Below are 20262 nucleotides of genomic sequence, written 5' to 3' on the forward strand. Positions count from 1 at the left end.
GGATGTAGAATCTTGGTTCCCTGACTCGGGATTGAACCTATGCCCACTGCATTGAAAGTGTGGAACCTTAAACACTGGACCACCAGGGAGGGCCCACTCAACTTTTCTTTTCTTTTTTTCCCCATAGAAAGCAGAAAAATAATGTATTCTAAAAGATGGCAGAAATAAATTCATCCTGAAAATACTGTAGTATAATATATTAAATACATTGGTACAATTTTGGTGGGACAGATTTTCCCTCTGAACAAGTTCTCCTACTGACTACCCCACTGGAACCTGTCATACAACAGTTTTTAACCACTGCTGATTCTTATAATGTGAGAAGACAGGAGCCATCTTCAAATCCACAGATTCCAAGGAGGGAGTAATGTTATTTCTCAGAAGAACAGCACTTTCACTCTTGGAAGAGGGCATAAACATTTTATAGAAGCAGTACAGTTTAGATTAAATAGGCACATCATTCATCAAAGTGTAAAAAAGATGACAGGAAAAAAATACCGCAATGTAAAATAAGATATTCAAATGTGTGACCATTTAAGGCAGCTGCTGGCCAAAGTGGGTATGTTAAGGAAGGTAGCTTGGATATCGAGGTGACTTTACGTCTAGAGGAGTTCTCTTCCTGACCTCAGTGACAGAGCACTGGCAAATAGGTCTTCTTCCTCGAGGCCAGTGATACTTGAGGTACCAGATGGTTTCATTTTTCAACTGTAGGCTAAAGAGAGGGTTGAGTTGGGCCAGAATTGCAATCAGCCAAAAGAAATAGCAGCATACTGAACAGATCACCGACATAGTGATGGTCACTCCTCAGTTGGGACCTGTAGGATGAACCGGAACACCAGGAAGCCAACAAAGCCCCAGAAGACACTCATCACAATCAGCTTTTCTTTTAAATCTAAATTAAACCACCTCTGTGAACAGAATTTTCTGAAACCCCTTCTTTGCTGGGGACAGTGGTTAGAGTGAGAACTCATACTATTTCGTGAGTCACTTACAGAAGAAACATATCTTTCCTTCTCTTCCTCTACCCATTTTGTGCCCTCTCTCCAACACTGTCTCCTTTAAGAGGTCCATGTTGGGGCGGCCCCCACCCCACATTTATTCTCTTACCATTGAAGATTTATATGTCCTTCTGTAGATTTGGAGGCCTAAGAAATAGTTGCTGATTGGGCCTAACTGCCCAGAAGGGCATCCCCTTCACATTCTCCATGATACAGTGCTGGTCAGCCTTTTGTCCTTTGAAATTTCCCGTTTCCCCACTCACTGGAGACTCTCCCCAAACCTGTTGCAGGATCCGTCGTCTCCCGGCTGACTGGCTGTGCAGCTAGTGGCCCCCTCTCCTCTGGAATCTTGGCTTTTCTGGCACTGTTTGTTCCCCTTCTTCCCCCGCCACCCCCACCCCCCACCACACTGCCCTGAGGGGATGACTGGAGAGATTTAGACATTAGGTCTCTGGCTGCCGGCTGGAGTGCGGCCTTCCCTCCTTGGACCTTGTGATAGCCCACGTGAGTTTGGATTAAAGCGGCCAGGAACCTGAGCCACCGTTGTCTTGCAGTCTAATTTTTTTCTTCTTGCTTCTTTACAGGCAAAGAAGAGGAAAAGAGCAGAGCGCTTTGGGATTGCCTGATGAAAAGCTTGTGATGCGCTCTGTTCTCCAGTGTGCCCGCCTCTTTGACTCCTCCTGGCCACTGTATACCTGATGCACAGTTACGTGCCTCGGTCCTGCCTTGCCATGAGGAGCATGTACCCCAGGTACATCTGTGAACTCCAGCAGCAGTTTGACTCATTGCAGTTCCAACTTTAAGGTTTTTGTTGTTGTGTTGTTGTTTTTTAATTATTATTTTGCTTGTTAATAAAAAAAAATAGAAAAAAGAACATTGTTTTCTCAGGTGCTCCTTTGAGTTCGTAGAGCCAGATTAGACCAGATAAGGAAATATTCACCAAATATTATAGAGAATTAACAATAATGCCTTTATCCTTTAGAAAAGAGAACGAGGAAAAGGATTGAGTATGTGCCTTTAAACCTATTTATTTCCTTCTCTCATACTCACAGGCATCCTTTTACTTCTTTATTCTCCATGAAGAGGCCAAGTTTCACCCTGAATCTTTGCTTCAACAGGTTGAAATGACCCATTAGAATAAAATACAATACTGTAGGTTTTAGCAGGTGCAAAGTATATAAACACTAGGGCTAGGGATTGGTAGTCTGTTATGGAATGGAGTGCAGAGTGCCTATTCTGGAGTCTGGGAGGGCCCTAATTTCAGGAATGATTTAACTGGTTGCATTTGAAGCCAACATGTGGAATCCTGTTGGTCGTGCAGTTCAGGAAAGCAGTTTGGCTGGCTACCCCTCAGAACTGGAAGAAAGTATGTAGGGATTCAGAGTATGACAGGCTGTCAGAGATGTTAAAAATTATTGCCTAGATTGTTGGGACAATGAGCTGTAGACTAGAGCCTTCTATTTTCTGATCAAGTCCTATGCTAGTTTAGTTTGTCTTCTGTTGCAGAAAGATGCTTTTGCAGTTTTGGTGGCAGTTTTTCTTGGATATTGCTAAAATCCATTTTCCTTGCCAAGCCTCCTACGTAGGATTTGGCTCTCCCTAAGCAGGGCTCCTTATTTGCGTTTGAATTTCATGTAGATCTGAGACCTGCTACTTAATCTTTTTGGACATATTGGTATAGGGTTTCTCCTCTTAATCTTTAGTACTATACATCTATATAAGATTGGGCTTTGTTTGGGTTTTGGTAGTAAAACTTAAGAACCTGGCACCTTACCTGAAGACTTTGGTTTCATGACCAGATCTCATGTTGCTGTGGTGTAATTAATTCATTGTTCCCATTTCTACTAACACCTCTGGTTTTGTAATTAACAGAAGAATAATGTTTGATCACCTTCCTAACAAGAACCTCTTTCCACAAAGCCTCTTTGGTTCCTGGAGGACAGGGACCTAAGTTTAGATGCTTTAGGAAAACCGGTGTCTTGGGGAGCAGGTGCAAAGACTGCCCATTTGTTGTCCATTTTGCCCCATTCTAAGACTTTGGAGAAATGCGCCAAAGGGAAGGTTGATTAAACTTCTTCCTTCTCTTCTCTCTTGGGCTCTGCTGTCTGCTTCCCTCTGTTAGACCCTGATCCTAAAGCTAGCGGAACCAGAGAGAATTAGTTCAGTTTTGTATCTTTGCAGAGATTATAGATTCAGTAAGGGTTTTCCACCCAAAATAAGAGGTGAAAGAACAGAGCAGACGCTTATAAAGAGGAGTGGAGTGCTGAGTCCTTCAGAAGTTTTCTTCACCTTGTCTCCTTATCCTCTGTAATGTTTCAGTAAGGTATTCAGACTTTGCACCCCCAACCCGTCCCCAGGATTCTCTTCCTAAAGCCTAATCATTCTTCTCCATACTTAACTCACTTTCCCCATATTTTTGACACAGCTGTGTGTGAAAGTCTGACTCTTTGCAACTTCATGGACTATACCGTCCATGGAATTTTCCAGGCCAAAATACTGGAGCGGGTAGCCGTCCCCTTTTCCAGGGAATCTTCCCAACCCAGGGATAAAACTCAGGCTTCCCGCATTGCAGGTGGATTCTTTACCAGCTGAGCTACCAGGGAAGCCCAGAATTGCTCATCAGGCTTGTGTGGGTTTTTTATTAGCCCTTTTCATCCTATTCCAGCAGCTGTTCTTATGTTGGTCAGAAGTGTCTCACCTCCAAGTCTGATCACCAAATCCTCCTCTTCCTGTCTCACTGTAATCATTCCATATATACTTTCTGAGCATGACTAGTTCAGGATTCCTACGTTTTTTTACTAATTCAGTCCTAAAATAGTAAGTCCTTTGAGAGGCAGAATAAGCACCCAGCCTTGCAGTTCTTTATCTGGGATCCAAGTACCCTTCCTTCCTATCCTCCAGTCTCTTTAGTGTAGCTAATCCAGGATCCAGATGTAGTTAGCTGACTCCAGGCTGCTTTTCCCTGTTTTGAAGCTGTGACATTCTCTGCATACCTGGAAGCTCTTAATGAGGGAGTCTATAAAAGATGCGGAGAGAGCCAGCTTCTTCCGCTGTAAATCTGCACCTTTTTATGGTTCTCTAGGATCATTCTGTTTTTCTCCACCATCACTATAAACCGCCCTTCCCCCCACCCCAAATCCTGGGAATTTACTTCTGAAGATACAAGGCTAGAAGCTTCTGTGGGAGTGAGGGCTATAAGGAAGGAAGATGCAATAGCAGCACTTCTTGGTGTTGAGTCCTGTTGTCATGTCTGACATGAGAAACAGATCAGGTGGAAGGAAAGACCTAATATAAATAAGAATATAAGACTATATTTTATAATAAATGTTTTTCCCTGTTCTCTTTCGTGAGGACCCTCTGACAGTGTCACTCATCTTTGATTATTGGACTCCACCAAAATCTAATGTCCCCCTCTCTTGCAGCACGTCAACACACACTTCCTGTATATCCTTCCAAAGGGACTGAAAAATACCGAGTTTTGCGATTTTGGACTTCCACTGAGCCTAAAGTACTCCCAGCTTTCTCTTTATTTCTTTTCCTTTCTCAGTTATCCCTGCCTTTAATTTTTCTCTCTCTCATATCACTATAAATAGAATGAAATATTGTATAGCAACTACTTCAGTATAATTCCTTGTTCTGCCACACTAGCTCACTTGGCTGCAAGACCCTGGGCAAATTACTTAATCATTCTTAACCACTGTTTTCAATTCTGTGCCAATAGCAACCTTATTGTGAAGATTGCTCTGAGAACTGATAATGTCATATTTATGTAAGGCGCACAGTTTGCTTATCATATATTGTAATCATTCAGTAATTATTAGCTCTTAATTTTACTTGGTGATTCATAGTAGAAGTACTTTCTTTTTCCTGAATAAGTCACAGTGAGAGGGTAGGGGGCTGAGTGTACTACTTTGAGAGAGTGTGTGTGTATGTACACCACATATGCAAATGCTTTGGGGGATTCTGAGAGTGAAAATAGGTAGGAGTCATCCTGACTGTTCCCTTACACCCAGCTCACTGACGGGAAAGCTGGCTTTGTGGCTTTGCCTTGACTTCCCAGCTTCTGCCCCACCATACACCAGAGGCTGTAAATGCCCCTGCCCGCTGGCTTTTAGCTTGGGACCCCTGATGTGGGCAGAGACAAAGAGTAGGGCAGCTACTCGTCCATTAGGTTGCAGGTGTTTGAGTGTGAGCCTCATCTTGTAACTTCCTGCTGCTCTTTCAAGGTAGGAAGCAGCGGACCTTGGCTGGGCTGGGGGATCTGTTTTTCCCTGGGGCAGAATGTAGGGTAGGTGTGCGCAGAGCAGCTCCTCATGGGGAGGACACAATGTGTAGCTCTTCAGTCTTCCCTCAACTTGGTCTGAGGGGGGCCAGTCTGCTAAGAGAACGACAGGGCAGGGAGTGGCCCATTGAACCCGTGTTGTCCCCCATTCTGGGCCAGACTGATGTCACAGGAGCTTTCCTACCTGCAGTGACAGGCAAGATTCTTTTGCTGCTCCCCACCCCGCCTCCCGCGCCAATTTGTATGCCCTGGGAAGTGTGCTCCCGGGACATGGGAGGCATTTTTATGGTAGAATGAAAGTGTTAAGATGCGTAACCATTCTTGGAACACTGGAAGTTCAAAAGTTGGGTTGGCTTGTGGATTTTGTTGAGGAAACCTCGGGTCAGGGAACTGTAGGAAAATAGGGTAGATATTATCTGAGTTATCTCAAGAGAGCTTGGATCTTCTGCTCTGTGGAGTCCGGGAGAGCGTTTTGTAACCTTTGGGACTGTTCAGGATCAAGCCTCCAGTGAAGACTTGGTCTGGGTTCCCTTTCTTTCCCATCTTCAGCCAACCTTCCTTGGCTGCAAGCCCCAGCCCTCATCCCAAAGACCCCCATCTTCTTACTCCTTAAGCACAAAGTTTCATTCTCCCTCAGATCCTCCGCTTCCTGGTGTCCGAGGTGTAAACATGGCGCTTGGTTAGGGAGAAGAGCTTAATGCTGGATTCTAAACTCTTTGACTGCTTTTATTTTTCTTTTTTCAGGTTCAAGTGCTGGATTGTGTCATGTGACCACCCCAAACTCAGAGCACGCTATGGCCATCTTTGCCCTCTGTCACATAACTTGAAAACTGCCTGATGGCCTTTTTGCAATGGTTCCCTTCAGGAAGCCTTGATCTCAGTGAAGAGGTCCTTTCCCGGCATTCCAGTGCCCCTGTCAGCCCCATACTCCGCAGACACCCTTAACAAACAAAGGCAATCACACACACGGTGTAACAAATACAGAAAGTAAATAATAATTACACTAATTATGATCAGAGGGGCACTGGCCAGGTCCACACACATCATAAGGTGAGAGGGGGTACCAGTTCCCACTAGCTTGCTGGGCTATGCCCCCAAGCCTCTCTACCCCATGCCTCTCTGGGGGTGAGGAAGACCAGGGGAATGAGACTTCCAACTCATAGATTTATGTTCATAAGAGAACGACCTTCCCCCAAAGGTCTTTATTTGGTGGCATTAAAGGGGCATATTCTAAGTGTCCCCAAGTCTACTGCCCCAGCTCTCTAGAATTTCTAGAGGGAAGTCAGCTGATGCCTATTGCCCAATCCCCACCCTGTGCCAAGATCAAGAGACCTGGGCGTTTGACCTTGGAGGAGGCATCTTCTGTTCTTCACTTCTCTGTTCCTCTCTTTCCACCAAGGAAATGTGAATGGTGTTGGTGGTCAGGTGCATCTTGTTCTCCAAGATTGGAGCAGAAGGAGTGATGAAGAACAGGGCCAGAGAGAAGAGGCTGGGGGTCAGTACTGCTGCTGCGTGGGAGGAGGCAAGTTGAAATGAGCCCTTGCCCATTCCAGTACCAAAATACCTCATCTCACTTTTTCACTATGGGAATGGGAATAAGATGCCCAAATTCACCACCATCACCTTTCCAAGGGTGGTTACATACCTTTGCCCCTTCCACCAGCTGGGCCAGGCAGGAAAGTCATGCTCTCGGGAAGAACAAGCCTTCCAGGTCGGCTTTCCAGCTCAGGTTTTACTTGTGTTCCGTATTGTTTGCATCAGACCCATGACCGCTGGCGCTACTCAGAGTGCGTTCTGTTGAAAGTTCTTTCCCCCTCCACTCCTGACATCCTCTGGGCTCCTGCCAGGAGCCAGGAGGTCTGGAGGTGAGGTATGGGTAAGGTGTGGATCAGAAGGTTCTCAGCTCCTTGGTGTCAGGCACTGTCCAGCTGGGAGGCAGAGGGGAACTTGTACTCTGAAGCCTGTGACTCCTCTAAGCCTCACATCTCTTCACCGCTACTCTGGTGCCCTGGTTATCTGTCCCACAGCGAGAGGTATTTTATGTCCATAAAGTGCCCGTGGTAAGTGCTCAGAATTCATCTCTTGGCTGTGGCGGGTGCTGCTATTTTCTCATTCCATCGAGGGGAAGAAACTGAGGCACAGTGAGTCCAGAGGAGGATGGGTCAGGATTGTGAAAGGAATGAATAGGCCCAGCTAGTGACCTGGAGTGGCAACCAGTCCCTGCCTGCTTTCCAGCTTTCCAAAGCAGGAAGTCTCCATCCTTCCCGACCTCTGTTCTAACTGGCCTTGTCAGATGCTTTCCCCCACTGCATCATCCCCTCCCTGCTGCCAGGTACTGCTAGATTCCAAAAATAAAAGATAAAAATAATTGTAGACACTCTGCTCCCTCGTTCTACCCTCCCCTACCCTGAGCTTTGGGGTTGGGGGACGGGAAGGTCCCCCTTCCAGAGTCCCTTCCACCTCGGTGTGCTGGCTCTATTCCCTGGCCCAGAGCAGCGATTTGGATTCCAACGCCCTGTATCCTTCAGCCTCCCTACTCCTTTCTTGACCCCTCCTGACCCTTCACAGACCTGGGGACTCTGGGCTGTCTCTACTCTTCTTTTTATGGACCTGAAGGTAGAGTCAGGGAGCAGAGGCATTCCGCAGGCTCTTTGGTCTCTCTCTTGGCTGGGGGGGAATGTGGGAATAAGCAGGCCACACCTCTGCCTAAGGAAGTCAGTACCGTGAGGGTAGATCTGAGGGTTAGTTCTGTGGCTCTCATACAGATCCTGGATGTTGAGCCCCTCCCTCCCACCCTCCCCCCACCCCCCCCCCCCAGCTCCTACACCCTAACATCTTACCATTTCTGTGACTGCTGGAATTCAGTTCAACCCGTTTGGCTCAGGAAGTTTAAGTGGGGTGATTTGGGGTTGGAAACTTCCATGTCGGCCCTCTTGCCCTCTACTCCCATTCTCAACCCTGGAAGCTTTAAACAAGTGCTTAAGTATTAGGTGAGTACTGAGGGAGAACAGGGTTTGGGGAATGAGGGGCAGGTGGGGCACAGTGAGCAGGGGCCCATCTATTTAAGTAAAGCCAAATACCAAAAGATGAAAAGTCATAATAAATAAATAAATAAAATCCCCAGATCCTCACTTTTGCCCCTGCCCTCACTTCCCTTCCCCCAGCCACTGCTGGAGGGAGAAAGAGAAGAAGCTGAGAATGGATTCTGATTTCCTCTCTTACTGAGAATGGCCGTCAGGGGACCTCCCCAGCCATACCAAGCCCCTCACCTTCCCAGTGGAAGAAAGGAGGCTCGGCGTGGGGCTCTCTCCTGGTACTCCACTTCTGTCTCTTTCTCATGGTTCTCTCTGTCTTGTCTCTCCTGCATCTCTATCCCTTTGCCTTCTCACTGCTGCTCTTTTTGTTCCTCTGTCTCTATCCCTCTGCTCTATCTCTGTCTCTACATCTCTCTGTCTTCTCGCCAAACCTTCTCACCGCAAACATTCCCCACCTGACCATGCCCCTCCTCTCCCCCCTCTCCCCCAGACCCCTCGCCCCTCAGCCCCCACCTGCCTCCCTCGCTTGCACTGCACACCGTGGGCAGGGCACACGGCATGATGTTACATCTGAAGGTGGGGGAGCTCTGGGGCCTGGGAGCAGGGCTGGGGGTCTAGGGGCAGGGTCTGCTGGGGAGGCATCTGCCGTCCCCCACCTTAGGAGCAGCCACAGCGATCCACCACCATGCCAGGGATCTTGCCGTAGATAATCTGCTGCTTGTCATTGAAGTAGAGCATGTTGATGGGGGACATCTTGGTGGGCGTGCAGCAGGGCCCGGCCGAGCCCCTCGGGTTGGCCTGTTGCACCAGGTGGGTGTGCGGGTACTTTTGCATAAACATGTACTCGCACTGGCCGGAGCAGTAGTTGGCCTTGTAGCGTTTAGGGGCGATGATCCAGTCCCAGCCAAAAGCCTCAAAGTCCACCGTGAGGGGGTAGCGGCAGCAGCGGGACTCGCTCGAGTGCTCGTCGCAGTCCAGGCCCAGGTTCCGCCGGGACCGCTTTGTGTTTTCTAGGACTCGGAGCTCCAGGAAGGGATGCTGGGGGCGAGGGAGAGGAGAGAGAGGTGTAACAGAGCCTGAGGAGCTCTTGCTCCCGGTTGCTTCTCCAGAGAAGCAGAGACCAGCGATTTCTCAGCTTCTCCAGGGCTCCCCTCTCCAGCCCCGCTTTCTACCCACTTTCCTTGCCAGCTAGTCTTGTCTCCCTAAACTCACCTTCCCTAATTGTCTCTCTCTTGGCAACCTGACCCTCATCAGCCCCTTGACCCAAGGTCTCAACAACAGCCCATCTTTATTGTCCCACTATTAACTCACACCTTCACCCCAAATACAGTTTTCAGCTGTTGGCCTGCCTTGGATCTCTGAAAACTGGTAGCACCCCATTACCACCATCACCACCACCACCTCTAGTCAGCTCTGGGCCTAGAAAAATCATGCTGGTCCCTAACCCCCTTTACATTCCTGGTCTACCATTTCCAACACCCCACCTCCTCAGGGCCAGGTTATACATAGCTGCCAATATCGCAGGCTCCCAGCTCACCAGCCCCTCAGCTCCCGGCCCCAGGGAGGTGACGGCCAGGTCTGTGCCACTAGGATCGAAGGCGTTGATCTCAATGCCCCAGTTGCTCTGCGGCTGGCGGAACCAGCTGTGTAGTACTTGCTTGAAGTCGATGCTTTGCCAGTGGCCGGAGCGTGAGTGCAGGTCAATTTTGAGCGAGCGGATGCGGATGTGACGCCGGCCTCCGCCCCCGCCCCCTGCAGGCCCTTCCCCAGTTAGCGGTTTCAGTCGCAAGATCTGCAGGTAGACGGTGGCTGGGCGGGGCACAGGCCGGAGGTACACCCACAGCTGGGCCTTCAGTACCTTTGTGAACATCACCTTGGGGCTGAAGTGGAAATGGCAGCAAAGAGGGCTGCCGTCTGTCTGCACCGCAGGGTCGGCTGATGAGAGAGAAGGGGGCACAGTATCAGCAAAGAGTGTTTGTGGAGGAGGTCAGCAGCCCTGGGGGCGTGGACGGCTCAGCCTCCTCAGTCTGTGTTTTCCAGCTCTGTACCCTCTCCCCTGCCTGTCTTCACTGTTGCATCACTGGAACCTAGAACAGCACCCCGCTCTCCTTGTAAGACAATGGTTCTCTCAGGCCTTACTAACCTGCATCCCTTCCTTAAATGTTTGTCTTAATGCATAGGTTCCTCTCTACCAGGTAAGCTGCAAAAGTAGTATTGGGGAATTCTTCACCTGCAGTCTTCCCTTCCTCCAACTTTCCCCAGCATATAGGGCTCCAACTGTTTCTGAACCTTTGATGCTCCCCATAAAAGTCAAACTTAATACCACACCTGCTGTCCTCAGGTCACCTGGGCCCATTTCTGCTGTTTTGTCTGGTGGCCAGGTGTAGCCTGGCACAGGCCCCCCCACCCCCCAGCCAAAAACAGATGGCCTCAGGGAATGGTTAACCCAGGGTCCAGATAGGGAGCAAGGACTAAATTTATTCCATGAAGTAAACCAGAATTCAAATCTAGGCTTCTTGCATCATTCCCACTAGAAATAACACACCCAGAAGGATGGAACCACTTAAGCACTCCCAATGTATGTGGGCTTCCCAGGTGGAGCTCCACCTGCCAGGGCAGGAGACACAAGAGACCAGGGTTTGATTTTGCTGGGCCGGGACGATCCCCTGGAGAAGGAAGTGGCAACCACGCCAGTATTCTTGGGGAAATCCATGGACAGAGGGGCCTGGCAGACTGCAGTCCATAGGGTTGCAGGGTTGGACGCACGTGCGCCTGCACCTGACTGCTCCATCCCTTGACCCTGAGAAAAGTTCCTCAGCTGCTTCCTCCTCCTCACCATTAATGCCTCCCCTTTCAAGAAAGGGAAGAACTACCTCTGTGTATTTCTTTTCCTAGTTTCCCAAAGCATCAGAAATAAAGTTCAACAAATCAGATCAACTGTAATGTCTTCTCTCCTCTGAGCTTCCTTTGGTTTCTCAGTCCAGTGCCACTAAGTCTGTAAGAAGTCATTAGCATCCCAGCTTTACATTTTGGCCAATTTCCCCTTGTTTTGGATCATAATCTGACCATTCTTGAGTTTAAAGGATGATTCTCAATATCTGCTGCTGTTTCCATTTCAGTTCCTCTCAGTTCCCCTTTCTAATCCCAGTTGGGAATGCCCTAAATCATCTTTCTATTGGTTATGAATATCCATTATCACTGTTAATAGTCTGAGGAACAACTAGGAATGAACTTCCAGAGCCATAAAAGGATGATCAGGAAGTCCAAGCCCATTTGTATCATGCCCAGGTCTGCATACTCATGGAGAATTTGTCATTTGTTGCTTCATAATCATTCCCTACACTAGGAGGGCACTCCAAGTGAAATGGGGAGGAAAGTGCTCTCTGATCGTCAGATGTCCAGGAGCCAAGACACTCTCTTTCCCTAAGTTCTTCTCCAAGCGTCCAGAGCACTGGGGTCCAGTTATCCTCCTGCTGGAGCTTCCGTGATGGGGCGGTGGGGTGGAGTTTGGGGGAAGAGGAGAGTCCTGGGGCAGGGCAGCTGCTGGTGAGACGGACAGTGACAAGCAGCAATCCAAATAGCATGCTATGCCTGACTTCAGTATAGAGATGGCGTTGCTTTCCTGCCTGCCTTCACCATTAAGGACTGATCTCCGTGAGGGCAGACCCTGTGTTGACGCTTCCGTATTGCTCACCTCTGTGGCTTCACCGAGGCCTCGCTCAGTAACTACATGCTGAGTGAACTCCCTAAGCTCCCATCTTCAATGACACAGGCCAGCGCTCGAAAGTTCTTCCTGGGGTAAACCCTGTTCTTTGGCTTCAATTGAAGTGGGTTTAATCACTGCCTGACTCATTAACCAATATGTGACCTTATGGACCAAGCTTCTCACTGTTACAGATCATAATCCTTGCTTCACAGGAGTGCTGAGCATTAAATAAAGAATGTGAAAATAGTAGTAGTTTCTCAGTTGATTTATTGTTAAGTTTCGTAAACTCTAAACGTGTATCCCTACCTAAACATGACCCGAGGCTTAGTGATGGGGGACTGGGTGCCAGGGCCCCATCCTTGTAAGGCTTTGGGCCTTCAGGCAGAGTCCCCGGTCCTCACCCCTGGGAATCATCGTGCACTTCTCCCCCAGTGGATATGAGGCCAGTTGGTACCACAAGGGGACAGGATGGAGACATTCGGAGAGAGAAAAGGGAAAGAAGAAATGGAGAGACCGGAGAGAGTGAGGGAGGTAAGAAGAGAGGAGACTTGGAGAGGAAGACAGACATCTAGCAGAGAGAGACGTGGAGGACAGAAGCAGGGGAGGAACACGGCAGGGGCGGAAATGTGTTTGGGGGCTGGAGACCACTGGGAGAGGAGGAGGGATGCTAAAGGAGTTGAATGGGGGTTAGGAAGCTGAAAGGCAGGCAGCCAAGACTAGTGGGGTAAGGAGAAAGGATAGAAGAATACGGGGGGAGGAACAAAGAAACAGGTAGAGTCACAGAGGGAACCAGGGGCTTGAGAGGGTCCCCAGCGCACAGCCCAGCTCCCAAGGGGAGGGGAAGGAGCCACATCTGTGTTGGATTGATCGGGTTGGTGGCAGGCAGCAGGTCAGGTTTAGTAGGCGGCTCTGGTCTGGAGAGAGGTCACTGCACTATTTTCAGCAAAAGCCCAACCCCCTCCCTGCTCACCACCCCTCCTCTTCCCACACCCCCCACCCCCAAACACCAGACACACTTTCCTAACCCTGGCTGGGAAGCCTAGGGGCAGGAGGTTGGGCCGAGAGGGCAGGGGCCTCGGGGTGTAGGGAGGAGAGAGAAACAGGGGCTGGGCCTGGCTCCCTGAAGGGCGAGGGGGCCGGGTTCCCAGGATGGAGGCTGGGGTGGGAGCGCCTGAGAGGGTGGAGGAACTAGGGCAGGCCGCGCAGCCTAGGAGGGGTGGGGGCGGGGGTCCAGGGCAGAGGGCTGGGGGAGGGGCGCGAGGGGGAGGGGAGCGAGGCCATCTCTGCTGACAAACACCTCCCCCGATTAGCAGAGCACAAGTCTCTTATTAAAGCGGGTCCCCGGGGATTAGACTATAAAAGTCTCTTTTTCCTTTTCCCCCCTCTCCCTCCCCGCCCCTTCAGCTCCCCCTCCCTCTCTTAAGAGCTCGGCTTGTCTCTTAAAGGGGACGTACAATACCTGGCTGGAGACCCATCCCCCGGTTATCCAAGTCCTGGGGTGGCTGAAGGGCAGAAGCCGAGGTGGAACCCCACCTGCTGGTGTCCTTCCCCCTTCTGCCCACCCCCCGAGTCTAACCTGCATCTCCCCAACTGCGTGTGCAGCGTCGGTTCACTTCCCGCATCCCAGTGACCAGAGCGACCTCCGGGCTCTGGCCTGTAGGCTAAGAGATGCTAAGGATAGAGTGAGCAAGCGGAGTCCACAGCTCCATCTCACACTGGAAATCCTCACACACACGCACCGCGTAGACCAAAGCATCTCTTTCCTCCACACCCTTCATCTTCTTCCGGCAAACTCTTCTTCAGAATCCCTCGACCACGCTGCTTCTAACTTGATTTCTAACCCCATCTCTGCTCAGTCAGTCTGACCATCGCTTGTGTAAAAGCAGAGCCTTGAGAACAGAAAGGAGACTTGGGAACTCAAGACCGGGTCCTAGACCTTCCCGCCCGCTACGGCAGCATAGTCCCCAGTCCTTTGAGTGTGCCTTTCTTCACCGCCCTGAGCAAGTCCTGCGGAGTTAGGGTCACAGAACACCCAGTGCCAGCGGCGGGCACTCAGCCTCCCGGAGGCACACCTGGGTTCCTGTGCCTCTCCCTCGGGGCTGGGCCGCTAGGACTCCCCTCGGCCCTCAGCTTTTTATGACCCATTTGCCAATAAACCAGTCTCCCCTCTTCTGTTCAGAGCCATAAAACCAAACAGTTGGTGGGGAGGGGGCGACTTTGCCAAACCACAAGGGAATGAGGGGATCTGGTTCCCTGGAGGCGCTGGGGGTGGGGTGGGTGGGGGAGCACCTCTGCGGGGAGGGGGAAAGGGCATCATTTGACCTTAGGGAGAGCTGGGGGGTTGCGGGGGTGGCGGTGGGGGGGCAATGTTGGCCTGGATTTTCCAGGCCATAAAATTTCAAAGCAGCTCAAGTCTATTAACATGTTCATCTTACGTTTGGCCAGGGACTAGGATGCCTGGGTTCCCCCTCCCTCCTAGCAATTTTTCCGTCCCTCAGTCTTCCTCTCGCTCCTCAAGCCTGGTTGCGGCTAGATACAACATTAAGGTCTGAGTTGCCAAATGGGTGCCCTTAGCCCCAGCGCCATGGAGTTGAGTTCTCTGAGCTCTGTTAGCACCAAGGAGGCACGGCTTTCCCGGCCCCTCAGGAGCGCCGGTGTCAGAAGGGCTCCCGGTGGGACGGGTGCCGGCTGGGTGTCCGCTGAGCCCTGGCCGAGATACAGGGCTCGGGATCGCGTTCCTGGGAGGCGGAAAGGAGCCCTGGGCTCTCGGCAGCCCGAGGGGCGCGTTGCAAAGCCCAAGGTGCACGGGGTTGGTGAGTCGGTCGCTGCCAGGTCCATCGAGAGGCGGAGAGCACGCAGCCTGGCTGGGACTGCGCGAGCCCGGAGCCTCCCGGGTCTGTTCTCCAGCCTCGCCACCAGGACCCTTCGGGCTGTGTCGCTGCCCCTTCCCCTCCGCTGCGGAATCCCCACAACCCTTTCCGTCTGCCCCCTCAGCTCCGGGAGCGGGGCGGGCACACAATTCCGCAGCCCATCTCCACAGCTCGGAAAACTTGTGGAGCAGCCCCCGCCCCCCGATCCACCAAGTTTTCGCAGCAAAGGCTTTGCGGCCGGAGCAACCCGGAGCGCCCCGCTTCGGAGCCGGAGGCGCTCACTTTCTCGGAGCCGGAGCGGGAGCCGGCACCCCACCGCTCCTACCCCGCCGCCCACTTACTCTCCTGGGCCATGCTAATGACAGTCTCGGTGGTGGCGTGGTACTCGTCCTCCTCCAGGAAGTCCTCGGGCTGCAGCGCGTCGCCCTGGAAGTCGTGCAGGTCCAGGATCTGCTGCAGCGGCGGCGCCTGGGGCAGCAGCTGCCTCACCACCTCGCGGCTGATGTTGGGCGCCTCCTTGAGCCGCAGTTTGCTCAGGATCTGAGACTTGATGCTCTCCAGGCGCAGCTCGCGGCTGTGCTGCCGCCACACGCACACGGGGCAGCCGTCGGGCTCGGGCGCGGCGGACGGGGCCGGCCGGCTCGAGCGCTCCCCCCCGGCCCCCGCCGCCGCCGCCGCCGCCGCCGCCGCCGCGGGGCCCTCGGCCGCCTCCCCCCGGGGCCGCAGCTCCAGGGCGAGGAGCAGGAAGCCCAGCAGCAGCGGGGCCGCGAGCACCATGCTGGAGGGGAGGGGAGGGAGGACTGGGGGCGGGGACGCCGGAGTCCCGCGGGGAGGGGGCGGGGGGCGGAGGGAGGAGGAGGAGGGGGTCCGGGCGGCGCGGGGATTGGGGGCTGCCCGGCCGCGGGGGGCCGGGGGGCCGGGGGCGGCGGGCGCGCGGGCGGGGCGGGCGGGCGGCCGGGGCGGGCGGCTGGGGGGGCCCGCGCCCGGGCCAGGCCCTTTATAGCCCCGGCCCCCGTGTCGTCAGCGGCCGCGATTGGCTGCGGAGCCAACAAAAGAGGCAGCGCTGTCATCCGAGGCGAGAGAGGGAGCCGGAGAGAGCGGAGGAAGAGAGAGGGAGGGAGCGAGGACTCAGAGAGAGGCAGAGACAGAGATCCCGGGGTGGAGGAGAGGAAGGGAGAGAAAGTCGGATCGGGGGACCACGGGGATGCTGAGCGAGAAAGGCGGGAGCGGACGCCGCTCAGGGGCACAGAGGTGGGAAGAGCAGGAGGAAGAGAGGACAGAGACAAAGGCCGGGGAGAGAGGGTCGCGGGGAAGCCGCTGGGAGGAGAGACCCAACTGGAGAGAGGGCGAGGAGGAGAGCGACGGGCGGAAGGAGTGGGGCCCTTAGCGTGAGGGAGTCGGAGAAGCCGGGGCGCGGAGACTCGGGGAGCAGAGGGGCAGACCCGGGCCGCAGGGACTCGGGGTGCCCGGACGTGGGAGCAGGGCCAGAAGCCCGGGCGTGGGAGAGGGGGTGAAACCTGCAGGAGGAAGGCGGGGGCAGAGGCTGGGAGATACCAAGGGAGCCCCAGAGAGGAGGCAGACTCAGAGGATCCGGGGAACGCAGAGCCGGGCAGACAGCCCGCCCAGCAATGCGAGTCAGCGCTGGTGGGAGCGCCGAGCGTTCGGGGGAGGAGGCGGAGGATTTGAGCCCAGAGGAGCCCCAGCTATGAGAAGGACCCCAGGACCAGAAGGGGGCCTGGAGATGGGAGAACTGGACATGGAGGTTACCAAGGGAGGCTAGGAGGAAAAGAGACCAGGGCCATCCTGAGAAAGGCGGAGAGGTGGTGGGCACTCCTGAGACCGGAGGAAGACTGAATGTGAAGCTGAGGCCTGATTCAGGGATAAAGGAGTCGGTAGGCTGGAAAAGGCAGGGACTGCGGGCCACGGGGGAGCAGTCAGAGCAGCAGGGCCAGAGACCGCTGCGCCCGCAGAGCAGTCGATCTCCGGATCCCCAGGTGCAGCTTTGGGTCTGGCAGGGCTCAGAAGTCTGAGAAGGGCCTTGTAGTTGTAGGGGCGAGGATGAGAGAGAGATCTGGCTTCAGAGGCCTCAGTTGGAGAAAGTGAAGTCCCCAGGGGAGAAACCCAGATGTAGGACCAGCCCTAGTCTTCAGGTGTAACCCTGGGTACAGTCAGAGGGCAGAGTAGAAGAGCGCCAAGCTACCACAGTGCCCCTGAAGTGCCTGACTTTTCCTGGTTTTGGATGCCTCTTCCCAGACCCTCAGTTTCTCCAGGATGGCTTACTGAGTCTAAGCCCCGGAGGTCGGGCCCTCCTCACTAGGGAGGACGCCCGCATCCTTTCTCTGTCCTGCTTCTCTCTCAACTGAACCGGTTCCCGTGTGCTCCCCACTTGTTGGGCTACGTCTCCAATAATAAACTTTGTCCAAAAAAGTGAAGCCCTAGAGGTCAATAGACAACCAATAGACTGAAAATCTTTGAGGGGACCAGATCAGCTCTGGTTTCCTGGCACACGTAATATCTATTTAATAAGTGGGTGAACATTATTGGGCTTCTCAGGCAGAACAGACGGACACTGGTTTCCTCTTGGGACTAGATGGAGCCCTGGGTTTAAGGTCATAGTTGGTCTTGGGAACTGGAGTGGAATGAGGCGGGGCACACTGCGGGCCCAGGTATAAAGGAGGTTGGGTAGGCATGAGGAGGACCAAGGCAAGGAGCTTTCAAGAGATGATCTCTTCCGTGGAGAACAGGAACCAAGACTGCAGCAGAGTGGAAAACAAACAAACAAAACAAAAACCTTAGACAGCTGGTTCTTTCCAAGACATGAGCATCTCAACCTTTCATCGACTCTTCCTCTATAAAACAGGATCGGCTTGCCTGCCCTCACTGGTTATGAGGATTACACAGCAGTCAATCAGTAAGGGCTTTCACAGGCTCCCTCTTCACGGTTCTTTGCTCTGCTTTCTGATTTTCCAGAGCGGTGATTACCTTCATCCCATACTTTAGCCTATCCTGTTTTCCAAAATGTTTTTCTGATGTCGTTTCCTCAGCAAGATTCAAAACTCCTTGACAGCAGAGGTGGTGTCACCTCTCTTCCTCAGAGGAAGTGGCCCAATTTTTACTTCCCTACGGAACATGTAGCTAGTGGCAGGTCTAGGAGATGCAAAGAAAAACAAGACTTACTCCCGGGTTTCCCTGGTGGTCCAGTGGTTAATAACCCACCTACCGGTGCAAGGGACATGAGTTTGATCCCTGGTCCAGGAAGATCCCACGCTCTGCTGAGCTTAGTAGCCCTTGCGCACAACTACTGAGCCTCATGCTCTGGAGCCTGTGCTAGGCAGCAAGAGAAGCAACCGCAATGAGCAGCTCAGCTCTTGCACCACAACCAGAGAGCAGCCTCAGCCTGCTCTCTGCGACTTGAGAAAGCCTGGGACAGTGCAGCAACAAAGACCCAGTGCAGCCAAAGAAAGAACAACAGCAACAAAGAACCAGCCAAACAACAGTGGAAGAACTCAGCCCTGCTTCCCAGGGAGCATATAGAGTAGATAGGACACCAGGTAAACAATCCTGGCCAAAACTCCAGGCCAGATGCCTCCTTGATATTGCCATTTAGAAACACCCTCAATCACAGATGAAATATGGTAAACAAAGAATATCTCTCCCCTGAATTGTGCCCCCATTCTGCGATTTCATTTTAGTGAATGACAGTCATCTAGGTCAGAAGCCTGAATGTAGCCTTTGCCCTCTATCTCTCGATCATCTCCACAGTATCTTGGCACAAGTGTTTCCTCTTCTTGGAACAGCTCCCCCTCCTACCTCCATCCCCTCCCTCCCTCCCCTCAATCCACTCTTTCTTCAGGTCTCCGTGTAGGTGAGAATTTGGATATGTCTTTCAGGAGTCCATCCCTGACTCCCAAGTGTACAGCGGATGCTTCTCCTAGCTCCATCTGCATCCCGTGTGACGTGCGGCTTACTCACACAGCTTCTGGACTCAGACTGAGGCTGCCTGGGTTTAAGACGCAGCTCTCACGCTTCTCTGACTGTGTGAACGTGACTCTCTGCCTCAGATTCCTTATCTGTAAGGTGGAGATGACAATGCTGGACCTATTCTATAAGCTTATGAAGATTAACTGCCTGACACCCAGCTCTAAATGAGATAATTAGTCATTACTCTCACCCAGCTTATCAGTCTCACACTGTGGGATCCAAGAAAGCCAGACATTTTTTTCAAAGAATGCTTTAGTGACTTTGAATAAAGAATGAATGAATCCTGCTCGCTGGCTCTGGTCAGAGTCCCGTTAGGGAAAGAGGACTGTATTCGTGTGGCCGGAAGGAGTTATGGGTACCTGCCAAATACTGGAGAGCAAGAGTTGGGAACTTGTGACACAGAAAAGGATTTCTGCTTCCTGGCTTCCTCCCGCGGATTCCAAGACCGCATTTAATCCAATGAGTGGGCAAGACTGCCATCCGGTGGTAGGATCTGGAATTTCTGCTTCTTGGAAGTGGGGCTAAAACGGACCTTTTTTCTTCCCCCATACTCGGCGTATTTTTCACTTTAGCTTTCTAGTCTGAGAAGTTCTATATCATAATGCATTAAGACTTGCTCCTCTCCCCACCCTCTCCTACGTCTTGCCTCTTTTCTTGAGTTCCCTCGAGCTTGGGAATGTCGGGGTGGGTTCCCTTGGGTTGCAGGTAACCCCCGGGAGTTCTCTTTCAGGAACTTCAGATTTCCGGCTGTTCTAGACCCACTCCCGAGGAGGGAACGCTACTGGCTTTACGGCGAAGGAGCTAGGAGAGATGCGGACATTCAGCTGTTTCCTCACCACCACGCCAGCTAGCCGAGGCTTGTGGCCCCGCCCACTGCCCGGTCTCCCAGGCAACTGTCTCCCCCAAGGGCGCCCCCTCCCGGCGTTACCCAGGCAACCCTCGGTCCCGCCTCCTTTAAGGTCCCGACCGGTTCACAGCAAACGTGGGCTGGAGCCCCCCGGAAGGCGGTGAGCTTTGAAGGGTGCGAGGTGCCCGGAGAGAAGCAGAGACGAGGTTTCAGGAGCTGCCGGAGGACAGAGGTGCTTCCGTAGCCTTGGGTAGCGGGGCCCGCGTGTTACACGCTCAGGAAAAGGGGCTGTCAATCCTGGGAGCCAGGTCAGCAGGGCTCTGGCCCGGGGCACCTGGACCGCTCTGAGTTGCAGACTCCAGCGCGGGGCGGGGGCGGCAGGGGTGGGAGCGGGTGCGGGGGCCACTCTGAGGGTGAAGGGGCGCTGCTGCCGTGCGGGCCACCCCACACCCATCCCCCTTGTCCATCGGCGCTGGATTCAGTGGGCGGTAACTCATGACCCCTGACCCCCCTTCTTGCTTCTTCCTCCCAAAGGCCCTAATG

General features: G+C 52.9%; 2 protein-coding genes across 3 annotated transcripts in view; one reads left to right on the forward strand and one right to left on the reverse strand.

The window, feature by feature from the left end:
- The window catches only part of SARNP (SAP domain containing ribonucleoprotein), a 47416-nt gene extending 45544 nt beyond the window's left edge, over nucleotides 1–1872 (forward strand). For both annotated transcript variants that reach the window (XM_065934967.1, XM_065934966.1), the window contains one exon: nucleotides 1583–1872. In XM_065934967.1, the coding sequence (XP_065791039.1) occupies nucleotides 1583–1624 (42 nt within the window). In that variant the 3' untranslated portion in view covers nucleotides 1625–1872. The remainder of the gene's footprint in view (nucleotides 1–1582) is intronic.
- Nucleotides 1873–8398: 6526 nt separating this feature from the next.
- Nucleotides 8399–15668, reverse strand: GDF11 (growth differentiation factor 11). Its single transcript, XM_065934971.1, has 3 exons — nucleotides 15233–15668; nucleotides 9853–10250; nucleotides 8399–9353 (listed from the first exon to the last, which is right to left on the reverse strand). Exons 1-3 carry the CDS (start codon nucleotides 15666–15668, stop codon nucleotides 8973–8975), a joined length of 1215 nt encoding a protein of 404 aa, XP_065791043.1. The 3' UTR covers nucleotides 8399–8972.
- Between the last annotated feature and the right edge of the window lie 4594 nt (nucleotides 15669–20262).

The sequence above is a fragment of the Muntiacus reevesi genome, chromosome 4, assembly GCF_963930625.1.
Source record: "Muntiacus reevesi chromosome 4, mMunRee1.1, whole genome shotgun sequence".
Lineage (NCBI taxonomy): Eukaryota > Metazoa > Chordata > Mammalia > Artiodactyla > Cervidae > Muntiacus > Muntiacus reevesi.